The sequence below is a fragment of the Eutrigla gurnardus genome (assembly GCF_963514095.1).
Source record: "Eutrigla gurnardus genome assembly, chromosome: 22".
Classification (NCBI taxonomy): Eukaryota; Metazoa; Chordata; class Actinopteri; order Perciformes; family Triglidae; genus Eutrigla; species Eutrigla gurnardus.
In genome coordinates this window covers 19,831,209-19,852,068 of record NC_139933.1, presented here as the reverse complement: position 1 = coordinate 19,852,068, position 20,860 = coordinate 19,831,209, and the positions used below count along the sequence as shown (strand labels likewise).

Here is a 20,860-nt window from a genome sequence, read left to right as displayed (position 1 = left end):
TACCACCAGGTGAACTAAGGTAATGATAAATAAAGTATACAGCAAATCAGAAGTTCATTACATTTTTTTAAATATGTTTTTTGTTATCCGTGATGTCCTGGAGCTGTTTCACCACCCATCACATTTTTTTTTTTGCATCAAAAGCATCAAAGAACACTAAAATCAAGCATATTATGTCACTATTATTATAGAGAATCAATATGCAACATGTATATTTGTCCTTTTAAACTGATCACAATTAATGCGTGATTCATGTAAATTGTGTGGACTGTCCCTTCAAACATCCATTAATGTTCCTCTCCAGAGTAGTGATGATAGTGATTAACCCCTAGGTGGCGATAAAGCAACACAGGTTGAAAACTCAAAGATCCAGGTGTATAGATCACTGAAACCTGAAATATCAAAAATAATACACAGATTTTCCTCATTATTATTTAGATTATGTTAAATATTATTTGCCCAGCTCCCCTGATATGCAATTTCCACATAAACCTAAACCGGGTCAATATTTTGGTGAAGGTATGAACATACATCAGATGTCCATATAGATATTGCTGCAGAGTTCATAAAACATGTGTGCTTGCAGTCAACAGGATTCTGCTGTCGCCGAGGTTACTGAACTGAGGCCAGAGCGCAGCTTTGATCTGTGTGTTTTTTTGGTGTCTCTGAACATATCGCTATCTCACAATACCCACACAGGGATGTCCACACACAGTCCATTCATATATTAGCTCACTGACGCGGAGGGGAAATTTATGCAACGCATTTAACATTCATTGGAGGTGTGCATATATTAAAGTACATTTGTGTGTGTGGAAGCTTGTTTTAACAAAGCCCCTGGTTTTTGGTGTTTCACCTGAGTGAGTCTTTCCAAACGCCATACGCAAACTTATCCTGACTCTAATGTTGTTTGTTTAAAAAAAATCTGTGCTTTTCTGTCACACAGCCTCAGTTTGATGTATACATCTATCCCATTATCTGTTTTCTGCCTCTGCCTCTCTTATTTCCCAGTTACCCATGGCTGGAATTATTGGACCGTGTGTGCAGAAAGGGAGAAGAAATCAACATTTTAAGCAGGAAATTTCAAGCAAAACTTAAAAAGAAATAGGTGATTGTATGACCTAAATTGCTGTATGCCAAAGTGCCTGAGTGCCAAAATGAGTTTCAACATCACCCTAATGTTCATTACAGGCTGTATCTTTCTTAGTCATTCTGATACAGAAATGCTGCCCAGCACTCTCATTCGCACACACTACACAAAATGAACTTACGCTTTGCATTCTGTTCTTTCTGAACACACCTTTAGAGGCCTTAGAAGAGACAGGCTAAATGTTTCCCCCTCTTCATGCTAAGCTAAGCTAACGGCCACATCTTTCTAGCTCCAAGCTTGGTGTGCAGACATGACACTCTGCATTTAGGAGCAGTGGGCTACGAAGCGACATGTGGATCAAAGCACCAACCTTGTGGTTATTAGTCGACCCACTCTGCGATTATTAAAGTCCCAGTCGGCAAGTCCGGCAGATTGAGGACACTTCTTAATTTTTACAACTCTCACGCTCCTCCCCCACGACCACCGAGCTCCTTCCCCTCGACTTCGTGCCCTTTGAAATCCCTTAGATCACGCCACCTTTGAAACGCAGGTCCGATGTTGACTCTCGTTTCATCACGGGCACCGTCACAAGCTTTCTTTTTTCCTTCTTTTCCACCGGTGTTTTCTTTTCCTTGATTTTTTTTTGGAAGCTTGTTGCTACTTCCCTCCGCCTCCCTCCTGTGATAGTGGAACCACATGAGGGGGGAGGGGCTCTGTGTTTGCACGAACACAGCCATGCGTGCTGAGTGGACAGGATGATCCGGGCTCTGTTGATTTTTTGCAAACCAAACAGGCGTGTTTTGTTTTTTCTAAAACCAGATGATTTGTGTTGTTCTATCGGAGCATAGTGTCGGCTTCAGTGAATATGATCAAAAAAATGTTGCCAACTGGGACTTTAGTGATTATATAGTTACCTTATTAAGTCGCTTCAGGTGTTAACATATTCCTGCAGACAGAACAACATTATCCTCCCATTAGAGTTGTGTTTAAAGGCCATCTGATGAACATCAAGTCCAATATTTACTCTTCTTTTAGCTCTAGTTTGGTCTCAACCAAGTCCAGAGAGAGAAAAATAGGACTCTTTAGATTTGTAACATAAATTGTTGACGTATTTTGTTGTAGAATAAAAATCCTACAATCCCCACCACCTGCCTGTCTTTGATTCAAGTCAAGCAATTGTGGAGCTGCTTCCTCTTTGGACGGATCCGGACCAGGACAAACGCATAAAACAAAGCACCCTTTCATATCCAACACAAATACACACACACACGCACACACACACAAAGCCTAGACATAAACATGTGTCGGACGCCGTGTGTGTGTGTATCCAACACAAATACACACACACACGCACACACACACAAAGCCTAGACATAAACATGTGTCGGACGCCGTGTGTGACCTCGATGTGACATGATGAATGACCAAATCAGAGGCCTAATGAAATGCCACACATTCGGCTGCTGCTGCTTCCCTGTGTGTGTGTGTGAGCACTAGTAGCAATAGACCGCAATCAGAATCATAGATGACCTGGTGTCTTGCTGAGGACTACATTTAACAAGAGTAGAGACACCATTCATTGCCTCCTCTTCACATCTCCTGACTTTTCCCTCTCTGCATTTGACCTCCTTTAATTCTCTCCCTCCGTACCTGCAGCACTTTGATCGTTGTCTCAGCCAAAATATCATGATTCAATTCAGCCATAAACCCGTAACCATGAATACCGGTTATACGTGTGTGTGTGTGTGAGACAGTATTACGCACAAAACAAAATTTTACGCTGTGAATTCACAATAAATTATTGGATAAATTTTGCATGACTTTCACAGTAAGGATTACAGCAATATACTGTGAATTAAGTCACAGCAATTTACTGTGATTTCAGTATTGTGATATTACAATGCATTGTTGTAAAAGCACAACTGTATAATGTAACTTTACAGCTTCTATGGCAACGCAATATTATGATATTACAGTACATTACTGGGGAATTACAACCTTTTGCTGTACATCATTACAACAAGGCCCTGTACTTTTACTGTGAATTCACAATAAATTATTGGATAATTTTTGCATGACTTTCACAGTAAGGATTACAGCAATTTAGTATTGTGATATTACAATGCATTGTTGTAAAAGAACAAACAACTCCGAAGTAAAGTCAATGTTATTTATTAACAAATAAATATTTTTCAACATACAGCAAATGTCAAGAAATTCAAGAATACAAGAAATTCAACTTCCTAGTCAAACTTTCCAAAGGCATCTTAAAATGCAGAGAAATTGTGCAGAAACTTGCGAGTCAACTACCTGTCTCACTATAGTGGCCACTCAAAGTCAATAGGTTTCCTCAAAAGGGCGCTCACATGAGGGTTCATTGTTGTCCTCTCCTTGGTCTTTGAGCCTCTTCCAGGATTGATGCCCAGGAAGCACCTGTTAATAGGCAAAGATAATTTCAGTTTTAAATAGATTTATGGATGAGTTCGCGAGATCAGGATGGTCTCACCAGGCTAGCCTCAGGTACCTCCATTGTCAGCAATTTAGACGTCAAGACAATCATTGAGTTGGAAGCCTGTACTATAATGTGAATTACAAGGTTAAATGAGATCTTTATACAATACCTTTGAATGAACTCCAGCGTCGCCGATCCAGCAGCAGGATACTCGAGGTTGAAGACTTAATAGCTGCTGAAGAAAGCAGCTACTCCGTGTAAAAACAAAGGGTGTGGGCCCATCACGACATGTCCCTCGATGGATATCAGCCATCCAGAGGGCTTCATCCTGTCACCTGAAAATGAATAGATACAACATCATGTGTTATGAGCACTTTGAGATCTGCTTCAGACACAAAGGGCTATACAAATGTAATTTGTTATCATTATTATTATTTATTGTGGTGATGTAGATTTCTAGAATCAAAACAAAATACTGAGTTAGAAATGTCGATACTAGATCCAAGTAACATTACCTTGAATGATCAAGCAGGGGGTGCTGGGGCGTTCTGGAGTACTAATGTCCACAGCAGTGGTTTAAGTGGCACATGGCTGTAACATAGTAACACACAATAGTATGGATTTAACATTAAAGGATAAATATTGTTCATTGTCAGAGGTAGTAAATAATAAATGGCGTCTAATGTAATCACTCATTTTACATTTTAAATATTTGAATAAAAAATCTTTACATTTCAAGGATGCTTCAGGTGGTAGAGCTGATGGGTCAGGTGGTTGAGCTGATGGGTCAGGTGGTAGAGCTGGTGGGTCTGGTTGGTAGAGCTGGTGGTATAGGCCCAGCAGCCTGCAGGTAGGACCTCTGCTTCCTAAACATGAATTTGCAGTCCTGTGTGTTTTCTGTAGCAGTCAGATACCCCACACTGGAAGAAATAATAGGGGCCAAGTTATACACATTCTCATACACATGCTCACATCCAACCAATTTACAGTGGAACATTGTGGTGCATTTTAACTCGTCACCTACCTGATCCATTTCTCCTCACTCTTAGCCTGACACTGAACAGGATGGTTAGCCTGGCCATCTGATGACCTAGAAAACAAAGAAAAAGGAGAAATTACACAAAGGCAACCAACAATACGAATTTCCATTTGAATGCAGATTATGATCATTAGTATGTTGTAAAAAACATGATCTGTACATAAAACGTAATGGACATTTTTGGAGTTGCATCACCTTTGGGTGTACTGCGATATTGTCCCTAGCTGAAACTTGACCGAGAGCTAAAGCGTTTTTGCAGAATAGTAGCCTATCCATGCATGGCGAGCAGCTGGTCTATGTGGAATATCTCTAACGATGCAGGGAGCCGCTATATTCCCCATAGACTAGCTAGTCATTAGCCTGCTTAGATCGGCTACCGTTCGGCAAAACCGCTTTTGCTCCGCAGTGAATAGTCAAAAACGAACGGGAAAGTAAGTGAAAAAGTTCGTGCTTAATGTCGCTACGTGTACTTTTCAGTGCGATATGTTCGGCCACGTAGCCCCGGTTTGATATGAAGCTGAACTGGAGGATGCGGGTGTATTGTTAGCTTCGGCTAACACAGGTAACCCACTGTCTCGGTGCGGAAAGACCACTCATGAGAGGAGAATAGTGACGGCGACGTTACGCTAATATGCAGCAAAACACTTCCATGTACCGCCGCACACGCTCACCGAGAGCAGAGCAGACCAGCCCGAGAAGCCCCTGACTGCAGCCCCGCAGACCTCAACGTGGGCGGAGTTAAACGTTTAACCCGACCCACCTCAACATTGAACTCCGCCCACTCCCCGACATTTGACACCGCAACTACAGTGATGATTCCTGAGACATGGGTCTGACCTATTCCTCCGGTCTCCGTCCACGCTTCTGACTGCAGCTTTGTAAATAATGGAAGTAAGTGTGACTTTTATAATATTGTTTATGTAATTCTAGGTGTATCGTTAGGTTATGTGAATTGTCACAGTCTGGCTCATGAACTGGACAAGATAGGAGGACACCAGAGGGGTTGCAGAACAACAATGAATAATTTATTTACAAAAAATACTATGTACAAAATTGTAGATCTACAAACTAAGGAAAATAAGGCACAACACAAATAATCAAGAAGCCCCAGCCAGCATCTGGCCTGCGATCAGGCAGGGGCAAAGCGGGATGCAGGCATCAGGGTAGAGAGAGGGAGAAGACTGGCAGCTCCTCAGATTTAAACAGTTGGGTTACACCGGGCCCTTGGTGCAAGCCAATCAGCAGCCAGCTCTGCCTCCTCTCTAGACTCGGCCTGAAACCAAACAAGAGACACCTAGTGCCCTGGAGGAACTCTGCACCTCCATGAGTGAGCAGCAACACGGGCACCCCTCTAGGGCCGTGACACCCCCCCCCCCATAGGAGCAGAGTTCCAACCAAAAAGCACAACATGGGAATCTTCATGAGACCAACTCATAAGGGCAAAGTTCCCATGAGTGAACATTTACGGGTCATCCTAACATCAACAAATTGATGCCACCACCAAACACCCAATCCCACATTTTAAATTACAGATTCCCATCAATCCGCAACACAACATAATAAATTCGACTTTCTTCACAATTAACCCTGAGCCATTACCACCACCACAATAAATCATCATGAGTGCAGTACTACTTCTGCTAACAGGTATGCTTGGGAAAGTATGTACATGTGTGCATATACAGATATGTGACAGCTCTCACCAAATCCAGGAGATCCCCCCCCCCCCCAGAGTTTTACCATCAGCTGTTCCCGACAACTCAGCAACTCCTGGCGCCTAGAGAAGCATGGATAGTCAATAGAAAGTGACAGAGAGACCAGGGAGAACAACCAGTGAATGGTCAGAACAGGTTTCAGTCAAGGACCGCCCTTGATAAGGCATCGGCCACAATGTTGTCCTTGCCTTTTACATGGCGGATATCTAGGCTATAGGACTGCAGAAATAAAAACCAGCGCATCAGTCTTCTATTCGGACAGGACAAGGAGTGAAGAAACACTAGTGGATTATGGTCTGTATAGACCACTAAAGGAGCACCGGAGTCGACATAGACTTCAAAGTGTTGTAGTGCCCACACCAGGGCCAGTGCTTCCTTCTTGATTACAGAGTAATGCAATTGGTAAGTGTTGAATTTTCGTGAGAAGTAGCTCACAGGACGCTGAACACCGTTACTGTCAGATTGAACCAACACCGCACCGGCTCCACGATCACTCGCATCCACCTGCAGTTCAAACGGACTCTCCAAACAGGGAGCTGCCAAAACAGGGGCGGCACACAAGAGACTCTTAACATTGTTAAATGCCTGTTGGCAAGAAGTTGACCAGATATATTTGGCTTTAGCCTTTAACAGGTCTGTCAGAGGTACCACCACTGCAGAAAAGTTTCTACAGAAACTTCGGTAGTATCCGACCAGACCTAGAAAACGCATGAGATCTTTCTTGGTTGCCGGTACGGGGTACCGCTCTATCGCAGCAACCTTCTCCTGTACTGGACGAACCTGGCCTTGGCCAACTTGCTTACCCAAGTACGTTACAGTCGCCTTGGCAAACTCACACTTTGCCAAGTTGATTGTCAAGTTCGCTTCACGCAACCGGTCAAATAGCTGGCGGATCCGGACGACATGGTCTCTCCAGGTGTCACTATGGACCACCACGTCATCCAGATACACTGCACAGCCCTCCACACCACACACAACGGTATTCATCAAGCGCTGAAATGTCGCAGGGGCGTTTCGAAGTCCAAAACTCATAACCGAGTAAGAGAACAAACCAAAGATGGAAATAAATTGTGTAAGGGCCTTAACCACAGACTTGGTCTTAATGACTCGCAAGGGATAAGCAGCAGGATACCTCGTACTCTGACACATCACAGTCAGCAAATACTGCCTGACTTAGAACTCAGGGGTGCAAACTCATCAGGGATGAAAAAGGTGACAAGGACCCAAACCCCCTCGCGGAATATATATATATATATATATATATATATATATATATATATATATATATATATATATATATATATATATATATATATATATATATATATATATATATATATATATTGCATATGCTTCAATGTTATTCCTCTGCCTCACTGAAGGGGGCTGGCGAGAGCCTGGAAAATGGACTTCCCTTCCAGTGAAGGTATAAATAATGGGAGACCAATGCCAGGGCTAAAAGGTTTGCTTCAAACGACGGAACATAAAATAACTCGATCGACTCCTCACATTGAAAGACAAACTGCTTTGAAAATATTTTGAACCTCAAGAATAGATTTGACTCTGGACGAACGGAATAAATATTAGCAAGGGGAGGTAGGGGGCTTCTCACCCCTCATTCGCTAACATTACATCGATATCAGAGTAAGCCTTTGCTCCGTTGATTTTCCATTATTTATTTTAGGTTTTTTTTTTTAATGTGAAGGTATGGTAGGTACATTTAATGTTGTTTTCTCGCTTAGATTTTTCAAAGGTTCCTGAGAAATAGACACTGTACTATCCGATAACACCGTTATTGTAACCAGCAAAAATGGTTGTGATTTGCGATGCGTATGTCAGCGAACTGTCTGACATTAGCACGTTAGCCTACGTTAGAAAGCCTGATGGTACAGACACACCAACTCCGGCAGCAGACGTCAAGTCAACGGATCCCATTCATTGTCTATGTAGAGCAGGAGCTCCGCATGATGGATACGGCACGTCGAATTGACTGCCCTGTCGCCGTACGTGAATTTGCATAAAGTTCGATGGATTGAACTTTATGCAAATGCCGTCCGTCCAACGCAATGCCGCCGGCTCCAGAAACTTCGTTCAAACTATCAAACTAGGCAGTGTTGATCAAATATGAATCCAGATTCTGTTACTGCACTACACATTTCCCGCCTCAAATGTTTTCAGAAACATGCTTTAGCGTGTAGTTTAACTGTAAAATGAGATCGTTTGTGGCCCGGCCGCCATGTTGGAAACGGCAGAGCAAAACTCAAGTCCCGCCCACTTCGCAGGACGTCTATCCAATTGATCCAACTTGAACACAGAACTGCCCACTCGCCGGTGCGTTCGACGGTCCGTTGCGTCGCTGCCGGAGTTGGTGTGTCTGTACCATGACGTTTTTGAAGCGTACCAACGTCACTCCTGTCTAGTACGGCATCAAGGCAGCTACAGACCCGAAGATGACAAGATTACACGGGTTGGCCAAACGAACAAGCTTGGAATAAATATTTATGACAGCTTGCGTTCGCCGATTACTTGGACGCCCCCCCCCCCCCCGCGAAATATTTTTATTGCAGATCTCCATGAATCACACAAATGACCTTTTTCGGAACAAAAACGGCGAATTTCGCCGAAAGGTGACAAGTTTGCATCCCTGAGAACTAGGCAATGGGCCAACACAATCTACTATCAGGTGATCAAACGGCTGGGCTATAGCTGGAATCGGAGAAAGCGGAGCCGGACTAATAGTCTGATTGGGCTTCCCTGTCATCTGACAGGTGTGACAGGTCTTAATATACACAGAAACATCCCGTTTCAGGCGGGGCCAAAAAAAATACCTCAGTATGCTCTCATATGTTTTACGGACCCCAAGATGTCCAGACTGATCATGTGACGTTTTTAGAACTTTCTGCCGAAACTTCTCAGGAACCACGATCTGAAACACAGCATCACCAAGAAAGTCTTGCCCATGTGGCACCCATTTCCTTACCAACAGTCCGTCCTGCAACAGGTACCCCCTCAGGGCACTCTCCCCATCAACCTCTGACAGTACTTGTTCAAAATACTCGCCAAGCGTTGGATCAGCTCGCTGTTCAGATGCTAGGTCACTGCGGGAGACAAACAAAGAGCTAGGAACAGGCACAGGAGAACCCACATTCAACTTGATAAGACTGTCCTCAGCCTCTAGTTCAGGCTGAGCTCTAGTCATGGCGCGAGTAACCGCACATGCTGAAAACACATCCGGAAAACACTGAGCATTCTTATCAGGCATGTTGGAAACCGAAGTAGCAGCTACTACTAATGATGGTAGATTAGCAAACACATGGCTACCAGCTAACTGGTTACCCAACAGAACATGAACACCCTGAACCGGCAAAGCAGGGCGAACACCCATAGTGACTTCCCCTTTAACAAACCCACAGTCCAGAACCAACTTATGTATAGGCACAGGTAAAACGTTCAATCCCATACCACACATCAGTATCCTATCCCCAATATCTGAATGCTGGGAAAATGGTAACGCAGAACTCACTACAAAAGAATCGAATGAACCTGTATCCCTGAGGATTTTTACCGGGACTCTTGCATCACCTCCCACTAGTGATACATAGCCATCAGACACAAAAGCTGAAAAATCTGGATGTTCTGGACCGGCATCATTCGCCACCTGCTGACAAGGAGAAACACAGGGAGAAGCGCAGCAAGAACCTGGCTTCACACAGGAAACTTCAACTTTAGCTGAATTAACTACTGGTGCTTCAACAGGTGCAGCAGCCATAACAGGTTTTACGTGGCTGAATGGTCCAGCCTTTGCTTTGGCTTTGTTATTAGGACACTCTGCCTTGTAATGCCCCCTGTTTTTACAGTAGTTACTTTAGTGTGATGATAAGATTTCTGAACAGCCCTGTAGTCATTATGCTTACCAGGATGAGACGGTGTTGCTTCCTCCCTTTGTTTATTTGCAGGGAAGGACTGACTGAAATCTCCTTTATAGTCAACTCGGGTTCTGTACTCACGCTCACGATGTACCAAAACATATTCGTCCGCCAACTTGGCAGCTTCAAGGGCAGTTTTCACCTTATGTTCATTTATATAGGTAGCTATACGATTAGGAACAGAGTTTTTTAATTGCTCCAACACAATTAAATCACACAGCCCCTCATAAGTACTAACTTCAAGTGAAGAACACCACCTGTTAAAGTGAGTTGTAATCTCTCTAGCAAACTCCATATGAGTCTGCTTACCAGACCGCTCCCAAGTCCTAAACTTTAAACGATAAGCTTCAGGGACCAATTCATAGGCCTTCAACACAGCCGCTTTAACAGATGCATAAATCCCACTTTCAGCTACCGTGAGTGCAGAATAAGCCTCCTGGGCTCTCCCAGTCAGCGTACATTGGAGTAACAATGTGCGTTCAGCATCAGACCAACGTCTAGCCCCTGCAACACGCTCAAACAGGGAAAAGAAAGTGTCTGGATCACGTTCAGAAAACCGAGGAACTAATTTCAAACTACCAGAAACATCAAATGAACGTGCCTGCCCTTGACCAGCACCACCATCATGTGCTAGCCGGCGCACCTGCTCCTCCAGCTGCAATTTCCCCACTTCATTCTGCCTAATTTCCACTTCCAAAAGTAACAACTGTTTACGCTCCTCAAAGGACAATCCTCCTGAACTATCCAGAGTTGCAGCAGCTGTACTTAAACTTGACTCAGCGCCATCCTACCGCTTCAGATCTAACCTCTCCATTAAAATTCTCTTCATGTTGCTCGTCATACGCTTATCACCAACATCAATCTCATAGTGTGCAGCAAGTTCTACAACTTCTTCACGTGAACACAAGTCCAATAACTCCACCGATGGAGCAGCCACAAAATCCTCAATATTTTTCCCCGACGCCATAATTGACAGTTAACTTTAAACCTGTCCAAAAGTGAAAGACTGATGCAAAAAAAAAAAAAAAAAAAAAGATTTATTCATTCATTTATTTTTAACTGGTGTATGAAATCAGCTTACCTGAAAACAAATATAACCTTAGCCCCAAAAGTCCGTAGGCCCACACAGTCAAGGGATCGCTGTACTTTGCCCCTCTAACTACCTAACCAGAAAGCTAGCTAAACTTCCCCACTAGCTCTTCAGGTGCTCGGCGGTGGGTACTTAACACTGAATACCGTAAGCCCGGCAAGCAACCAGCAATTGGCGACTCACCTGCAGCCTCGGCTGTGCTCCCGAGACAACTGCTCTAGCCACCGATAACACCACACTACAAAATCCCCCCAGGACGAACTCCAAAGGGAACTCGCCCCTAGCCTAACAGGGACAAAACACAGCAATAGACGGTAGACCATGCAAAAACCCCGGAACTCCGTTACCAGAAAAAACTCGCCAAACATTTACAAACTAACGGGACAAAAATCCCCATAAGTAGCATTACATACACACTGCACAACAGATCTCATTATTTTTAACCAAGCAACACTTACCCCTCGGTAATGTCTCCCACAAAGCCGTAGTCAGCATGTCCACAAACAACACACGCTTCCGCTAACCAGATTTACTACGCGCTGACGTCACGCAACGTAGTGGTTCATTCATAAATTCGGCTATCGAAAACAAACCGGATTCTCTGACTGGACGAGCCCCCATTTGTCACAGTCTGGCTCATGAACTGGACAAGATAGGAGGACACCAGAGGGGTTGCAGAACAACAATGAATAATTTATTTACAAAAAATACTATGTACAAAATTGTAGATCTACAAACTAAGGAAAATAAGGCACAACACAAATAATCAAGAAGCCCCAGCCAGCATCTGGCCTGCGATCAGGCAGGGGCAAAGCGGGATGCAGGCATCAGGGTAGAGAGAGGGAGAAGACTGGCAGCTCCTCAGATTTAAACAGTTGGGTTACACCGGGCCCTTGGTGCAAGCCAATCAGCAGCCAGCTCTGCCTCCTCTCTAGACTCGGCCTGAAACCAAACAAGAGACACCTAGTGCCCTGGAGGAACTCTGCACCTCCATGAGTGAGCAGCAACACGGGCACCCCTCTAGGGCCGTGACAGAATTTAAACTAACGTAATCCTAATATAAGAGAGCATTCGGTTGTATGCACTGTAAGTTAATTAGACTAATCAGAGTACAAGAAAAAAGAGTTAATGTCAGTATTTTGTGACTTTGTAATCATGTAATCCTTTTTTTTTTATGTATAGAGACACATTACAGTGATACGTGGAGGCGACCTTCCCAAGTCCACAACAGGCTTGTCTTGTCCGTTTTGCAAATACAGTGCATCCTCTAAATCTCATGTGGACAACCATATTAAGTGCCATGCGTCAGTGAGGCACAAAGGTAGCACTTTTGAAATGTAGTTATTGAATACACTGTAATTAAGTAATTACTGACATTTCCCCCTAATTTACAGTGCAATGTATTTCATTCAATTTATATATTTATGTTTATGCTTTAATGTTATGCCTCTTTCAGAATTCACAATCATCAAATGTGGATTGGGTTGTCGAAAGACAAGTCACTTCCACTGCTTGTATTGCCAAGCAACACTCATCAACAGGGCTCAATTTATAAAGCACCTAGTGCAACATGATCGTGATGAAGATTGTCCAGCAGCTCCTAATCAGGCCACCATGGCCCATCCAGACCGTCCACAGGCCACTGTCGCCCCTCCAGACCGTCCACAGGCCACTGTCGCCCCCCCCAGACCGTCCACAGGCTACTGTCGCCCCTCCAGATCCTCCACAGGCCACTGTCGCCCCTCCAGACCACCCACAGGCCACTGTCAGCCCTCCAGATCCTCAGGCCCCCCCTGTGGATCCCAAAAATGGGGTGTTTGCTGTTGAGAAGACATTTTGTGGTCCAGCAACACCAGTCCATGTTTTAAAAAATACTTGGGGGCCCACACCAAAATTGATGTGCGAGGTGGAACAGTGCTGTCGCAATGCTGACTTTGCTGTGAGGTCGAGGATGCTCCCTTTTGAATGTCAACATATGCAGTCCTTAAAGTTCTGCCCGCGTGCTGACAAACCAGCAGTGGATTTGCCACAGGAGGCCTTGGTGGAAATGGTTGAAAATAAATGGTTTGGAGAGGATCGAAAAGCCAGTCTCCTTCAGCGTCAACAGGAGGCAGATGCCGCAGGTGTGCCCCTGTCTGTCAAGCTTTCTGTTGGTGGCCCATCCACAAAATTTCACATTTCTGTTTATGAGCCAAAGGTGTCATATTATTCCAAGCTTGGAAGGGTTGTGGCAGCATACAACAGCAAGCAGAACAGCAGTCAGAGGAGCCTGTCAGTCTGTGAGAAACATGTTTCCAGTGTGTTTTGGAAATGACCATACAGTTGTGTTATTTGTAATTCATTTATTCCTTAGGGAAACATGCATCAAATAAGGAGATGGTGGTGCCTGGTTCTCCTGGAAAACTTTCCCATGATGTAAGTGTCTAGAAAATGATCAAGGCTTCGCTTTATATTGTAACATCAATTGTCTCAATGATAAATATATGACTACATTTTTGTTTATAATGAATGGATATCATTGACTCACACAGATCTAAAGAGGAGATGAGCAAAAACAGGACAAAACGACGAGAACTTAAAAGAGCACAGGTATGCTGTCATGATTAGTGGGATATTTTTCCATTTAAACACATTGCTCAGTAATGGTCACGAGTATCAGTAATGGGACACAGCTGTATTATGGGCTGTCAAACAGCAACTGAGGATTTCAAATACACACCTGATCACAAATGTAAAACATTTTATGTACTACAACGTTAAACAAAATAACACTGTAATGTTGGACTGTATTCAGATGGCACTGGACACTGAAGATGAAGACCAGCCATGTGCCAAGAGGCCTTACAGCTCTCCGCCAAAAGAGTTGGTTAGTGAGAATAAAGTTTATGGCACACAAACATGTTACACACCATTAAAACTTACACAATCAGTCATGCTTTTATGTACCCATTAAGGACTGTGACGTAACCATGGACCATGGTATTGGAAAACTGGATGGTGATGCTTCCAAGAACCTTTCGGTCAGTAAAGAAGTGCAAATGATAATCAAAAAAAGACTTATTCTGAACACTGAACTTCACCTATTAATTATAATTGTAAAAAACATGCATATTTAAAAAAAAAATTATTAGTCAATTTTATATTAGACTTGGACCAGTTCTCCTCTTAAAAATTACAAATATGAACTGCCTGTGATTAACTGCAGTTATGACTGCATGTTGGATTTATTTCTGATTTCAACTTGGGTCCTGTTACCAGGTTCAGCAAGCAATCCTCAACGACATGCACAGAGCAATGAGCTGGATCGAAAGACACCAGCATTTACTCCGTGGGCAGGTGATGGAGCCTGCGGTTCTTCAAATGGACCCTGGCAATCAGTTAAAGGCAATTGAGGACGTCCTCGAAGGACAATCGGATAATGGAAAGGAGGATCTTCTCATCACCTTTGAGCACCAGGAGGATATGGAGTTGTTCTTCAAACTTTGTGTGGATGAGGAAAATTTGAAAGTCAATGCCATGTTCCTCTAAGATGGATAACAGATCCAGACCAGTACATGTACCTCAGACCCAGACCAGTATATGTCACCCTAACCCCTAACCCACCCACAAAATTATTATTATGATGATTGTTATTAGTCTGGTTTTCACCATACTAAGGTCAATCTTTTAAGATTGAACATTAGTCTGGGGAAGCTGCGCTTTGTTTCTACTGCTCAAGAGGCGGGATCAATGGGCATCGTTCAAATGACTCCGTACGCAATTGGATAGTCCTACAACCAATCAGAGCAACTTTCCGTACAACAACTGCTGCTTCGCGTCGCTTATGTTTCGTCATCGTCACGTCACCGGCCAATAGCGTGCCAGGAGAGAATGGCCGTTTCTGATTGGAGCCAAAGATTCTGGCAATGTAACAGCGAAAGTAAGCCTGAGGGTGTCCAGCCTAAACTGCCGAGCGAAATCCAAATTTCCCGGAAGTTTCAGGCAGGGTTCACCCAGCCTAGATTGTTATAGTTGTTAGTATCATTTTTATTGTTAATATTGTTATTGTTGTTGTTGTCATAATTATTGGTGTTATTTGTATCATTAATATCATCATTATTGTCATTATCATCATCATAATTATTGTCACTATTATTATTATTATTGTTTTCATTTTTGTCATGATAATCGTTTGTTTGTTAAATAATTTGCTGTTCAATAAAATTAAATTTCTAAATAAAAATTAGTAGTCCCTTTCATTTTGATTTTTGATAGCATTAAGAGAGTAGCTCAGGTTATTTGTTTATGATAAATACACATTAAGACATATTACATCATCATAATTTAATGAATAATTAAGGAACATTCATTATGGGTTTTTTTAGGCATAGACACCTTGATTTTAGACAGTGGATAGACGTTTTGAAATGGGGGAGTGAGAGGAAGGGACATGCAGCAAAGAGCCGCGCCTCATTATGGTTTCTTGTCCCTCTTCGGACACCGTATTAAAAGAGTTGAGGAGTGGGCGGAGTTCAATGTTGAGGTGGGTGGGGTTAAACGTTTAACTCCGCCCACGTTGAGGTCTGCGGGGCTGCAGTCAGGAGGCTCGTTCGACTTGATGTAGCCGCCTGCAGCGCGCCACCTAACGTGATGTATTGTGGGTTGAAAGCGATGCATGATGGCTAGAATTTGTGTCCGACTTAGCAGCCGACTGCAAAGACGTCACAGGGTCGCGACCATATCACGTGACCCAAAACATCGCGAGAACAAGTTTTTAAGAGCCGCTTCTTGCGGCGCTTGGCAGCGCGGTGAACGGTGGCTGCAACTGGCTTGTCCACACCTCCGCTACAGCGGAATGGTTCTCATTGGTTAAAAGTTCAATGACGTGTGTTCAGGTCCGCACTCGGCGGCCACCTTGTGGTGAAATGATACTTTTTATTTTGGTCGCATTGATCTCATGGCTTGATCTAAAGTTCCGTGCATTGTGTTGTGAGTCGGCCTATTATATGTGAGGTCTGGTTAATACAAACATAGAATGATAATACAAATATATTGGGAAAAAATAATGCCTTCCACATGTTGCCTTGCGTGTGTGTGTGTGTGTGTGTGTGTGTGTGTGTGTGTGTATGTATGTATGTATTTATGTATATATGTATGTGTGTGTGTGTAATATATATATATATATACATATATATATATATATATATATATATAAAACATATCCTCTTTGGTTTGCTGCTGTGTTCTATCGCTTGAGCACTATAGTCACGTTGACTTTGTTGTCCGACTTGACGGCGTTTGGCTACGGTCTCTTTTAGAGCCCGCCCCCTCAGACACCTGCAGCTCTCGTCGGCGTGATAAGTCAAGTCAAGCCAAGCCAAGACCATCCCGAACGAGCCTAGGGATACATGTGGACCAGCCCCGCGAGCGAACATGACGACAACAGTACCAGTAACTAGTGATGTGACTTCCGAAACGGGCGTGTCGGCGCTTCTCTGAAGTCCCGGATCGAAACGTTTCGAAACGTTGTGCCGAAAAGCGGTTCTGAAATGCGCATGTCACGTGACTGTAGTTCAGTGATTGAAGGAACGCCTCTATGTTTCGAAACGGCTATTCCAAGACGGGCAGATCCTTTGAAATACTGGCAAGAGCGACGTGCTGTCTTCCTTAATTTGTACCAACTGACTAAGAAATGTTTAAGTGTCCCTGCAACAAGTGTACCCTGTGAAAGGATTTTTTCAAAAGCAGGGGAAGTGTTATCCAAAAAAAAAGAAACAGACTCAGCTCAAAAAGAGCTGAACAAATATTATTTTTGAATAAAAATCTTTGATTATTGTATTGCATATAACAATGTGTCATTTATTTATTTTTAATAATGTTTCTTTAATTCAACCTGTATTCTACTTAACTTAAGGAAACCTAAGACTGGCTCATTTCATTGTGGCACATAATTAGGAGTTTTCTTTGGCCAGAGCATTTAGTTCACAGAAGTGGCCACTAGATGCCACTGTAGAGTCAGGTTTCATATTCGTTTCAAGGCTTCAACACATACGGAAACAGCGCTTCGAACTGTTTCGAAGCTTCCCTTTGCCCATCACTACCAGTAACAGTCCGTAACGAAAAGACATCCGAGTGGAAACAACGGCCAGCTACTGACCAGTTCAGCTTCAAATCAAACCTGGGCTACATGGTCTAACCATATAACACACTGAAAAGTACACGTAGCGACATTTAACACAAACGTTTTCACTTCCTTTCCCGTTCGTTTTCCTTCTTATTTCTCTCTCGTCTTATTGTTCTTATCTCACGTAGCAAATCGTTGCTAATCGTGCTAGCAGCTGTTTGCTAGCTAGTATTATTACTACTGCTATTAGCAAATGCTGTGAGAGAACGTTCAACAATTTCGGGCATTTGCTAACAAAATATGAACTGTGTCATGCGAATAACGTTCATGTGAAAGTAAATATTATTATCATATAACAACAACATGGGTGTAAGTGCTGCAAACAAAGTTATCCATGCTGCTCACCTTCTCCATTCAGCCGAGATGAGAAGAGGGAAACCTCAGCGCCTTCAGTTCAAACCAAGTTCGGTTATGTCATGTGACTTCCCAGGGTATAGTTCAATACAGTATTTCACTGTAATAATACTGTTGAATGCTGTGAAATCCTTGCATTTTTTTCTGTGCTGCTGCGATATTACAGACCTTGTTGTGATATAAGAGGGGTTTTTTGATTGCAGGATTGTAGGCCTACTGTAAAATTAGAGTTAGATGCTGTAAAAATCCAAAGATACTGTAGTGTTTACAGGTATTCATTGGGATATTACAGGGGAACTTAATTACAACAAGTTACTGTAAAATAATACTGTTAATTATTGTGAAATTCTGGTAATTTCTAACAGTCAGCCCTAACCCTATCAGCCCTGAGTATATACAAATATAAATGTTATGTATTATCATCATTATTTTAGAGGGAAAATTACATATTGACCTGTGTTTCATTTAGCTAAGGCATATAAATGGTAAATACAAATTACAATTTGTATTCCACTTTATGTTATTGCCTGATTAGAGAGGGAGTGTGAGAGAGAGAGAGAGAGAGAGGGGGGGGGGGGGGGGCAAGGCAATTTCCTGATGACCACATCAAGGTGATGTCAAGTGAATTTCAAGCAGAATAAAACAGCGAAACCTCCGTCAGCAATGCCGGACTGTGCACGCCAAAATATGTGCACATGCATTGTACAAACATGGATACACACACACTCACACACTTATGCACGCCCACGCATACAATCTTTGTCTCATGAGAAATGGTATTAATACCTAGCAGGCTTTAAAATGTCAGCCAGTCCCAAACAAGGGGCACAAAGACGCAATTTATTTATGGATCAGACACTTCTCATGTCTTTCTGCTCTTGAGCTATATTTGTTTTCAAAGTGTGTCTTTAGAAGGAGGATGAAGAGGAGGAGGAGGAGGAGGTGGAGGAGGAGGGGGGATGAAGATGCAGACAGACAAACAGACCACAGTGGTGAGGAGGGTGTGCGGGCCGGCAGCCAGAGATCAGCCAGTTACGCCGCCCCAAAGGAGTTGGTATTTTAACTCACACTCCGGGTAAAATGTCCCTTAGGATGACTCTTTCACTTCTGACACATGGCTGCGATCAAAGAGTTACATTTGGTGATAAAAATAACACAAATGTGGGCTAATCGCAAATCTGCATTCAGCCCTGGCTGCTGCTTTCGAACATGAGCCGATGGAGTTTATTTACTCGCCCTTCTTTCCTACTTCCTTTATCTTGTCTTTCTCTCTCTCTTAGTATTCACCTCCACTCATATTAGTCCAATCTTCTGAGCTTCTTACTCATCGAGAGATGATTGCCTGTTTAAACATCTGCCCACATCAGTTTATACACACACACACACACACACACACACACACACATACACACACACACACACACACACACACACACACACACACACACACACACGATTGTGTTCCAGACAATCAATAACATCAGTGTCTACCTGACTTAAGATTTAAAAGATCTACTAATGCTATAATTCACATACATGTGTAATTGATATTACAATAGTGTACTGGAATTATATATTTGATGAGCATTATCATTCATCATTATCTTAATTTCTGAATGAAATGGGAGGATTTGTTTATGCTGCATGCTGCCTGCAAATTGATCTTTTAATGTTGTATTTTCTGACTGGATATTGAATTTCATCAGTCAAGTAAATGGCCTCATTTATATAGTGCTTTTCTCCAAAGCACTTTACAGGAATGACTGTCATTCACCCATTCATTCACAGCGGAGTCAAACACGCAGGGCGACAGCCAGCTCGTCAAGAGCAATTGGGGTGAGGTGTCTTGCTCAGGGACACCAGGCACTCAGCTAGGAGGAGCCGGGGGTCGAACCGGCAATCTTCCGGTTGCCAGTCCAACGCTCTACCTCCCTAAACCCCCCCAAGTGATTAAAGTCAAAGGAGAATTGTCGCCTGTGACTAACATCTACCTTCAATGTCATTTCAGGAACGACAAATAACATCAAACACAACACGGACGACATTAGGTAAAGCTGCACCAATCTATGTTTTTATACCAAGAACTTTATACCAAGCCATTTTTACTTATAAGGCTCAACATGAATCACAAATTTACGAGGGAATTACAATCTTCACAAAATAATTCTTATGCTATTAGACTGTGACTTTGCTGACCCCACAATTCTATTCAACTGTTGGATTAGCAACACAGACTTAGGGAGAGTCAGAGAATTAAAAAAAATGCTTTCTCATCTGTGGCCTCCCTTCACTCGTCTCCGTTATCCCAAGGCTCAGTTTTAGAATGCGTTGTTTTCAAATTTGCACTCTTCCTTTAGGGCACATCATTTTTAAGCGTAATCACTTGTAAGCATAACACTGTTTTCTAATTGCTATGCAGATGATTGTGTACAACTGAATCTCAGTAGATGCTGGTTTTGGGTGTTTATCACAACATTTGTTTGATCATATTCACTAAAGCCGACAATATGCTCCGATAAAACAACATTAATCATCCGGTTTTAGAAAAAAACATGCTTCTATGTGCACCTAGAGCTTGTTGTTTGTTTTGCAAAAATCCACCGAGTCTGTATCATCCTGTCCATTCAGCGCAGTTCCCAGTTGGTGCACATGCCACAGATCCCACCTCCCCCCTCACGCATGTTTGGGGGGAGCAGAGCAGCCCAGAGCAGCCCAGAGCAGCAGAGCAGCCCAGAGCAGCCCAGAGCTTACCGGACACCCAGCAACCTTACCAGGCCCAGTATTTGGGCCCATGCCGGTAAGTCTCGCCTTCTACCACCTTCTAAACAGTCTGCTACATGTGCCTCTTCAACGCCACTCAACTCCTCGTGTGTAAGTTTCCACTGCCTCTCCTTCCGAAGCTACACTAGCGACCTAGCTAGCTGCTAGCAAACCTATACACCAAAACAAACACCTTTTTCTTCCACAGCCACCATCTGCTCCAAACATGGCACCCTGCACCTCACCACCCACCACCAACCCCTGCGATGAC

At 43.2% G+C, this 20,860-nt stretch overlaps 1 protein-coding gene and 2 long non-coding RNA genes across 3 annotated transcripts; 2 read left to right on the top strand and 1 right to left on the bottom strand.

Moving 5' to 3' along the window:
* Nucleotides 1-3,399: 3,399 nt before the first annotated feature.
* On the bottom strand, nucleotides 3,400-4,371 carry LOC311032805. The gene is made up of 4 exons (XR_014599216.1): nucleotides 4,274-4,371; nucleotides 4,058-4,133; nucleotides 3,712-3,877; nucleotides 3,400-3,523 (listed from the first exon to the last, which is right to left on the bottom strand). It is a non-coding gene; the product is annotated as an uncharacterized lncRNA (long non-coding RNA).
* Nucleotides 4,372-5,279: 908 nt separating this feature from the next.
* Nucleotides 5,280-12,906, top strand: LOC311032862. Its single transcript, XR_014599222.1, has 3 exons — nucleotides 5,280-5,472; nucleotides 12,495-12,633; nucleotides 12,769-12,906. It is a non-coding gene; the product is annotated as an uncharacterized lncRNA (long non-coding RNA).
* Nucleotides 12,907-13,641: 735 nt separating this feature from the next.
* Nucleotides 13,642-14,840, top strand: LOC311008560 (structural maintenance of chromosomes protein 5-like; the record flags this gene model as incomplete). The annotated part of the gene is made up of 5 exons (XM_084002262.1): nucleotides 13,642-13,727; nucleotides 13,844-13,901; nucleotides 14,107-14,178; nucleotides 14,267-14,332; nucleotides 14,571-14,840. The coding sequence occupies exons 1-5, from the start codon at nucleotides 13,672-13,674 to the stop codon at nucleotides 14,838-14,840; spliced, it is 522 nt and encodes a 173-aa protein (XP_083858388.1). The 5' UTR covers nucleotides 13,642-13,671.
* Between the last annotated feature and the right edge of the window lie 6,020 nt (nucleotides 14,841-20,860).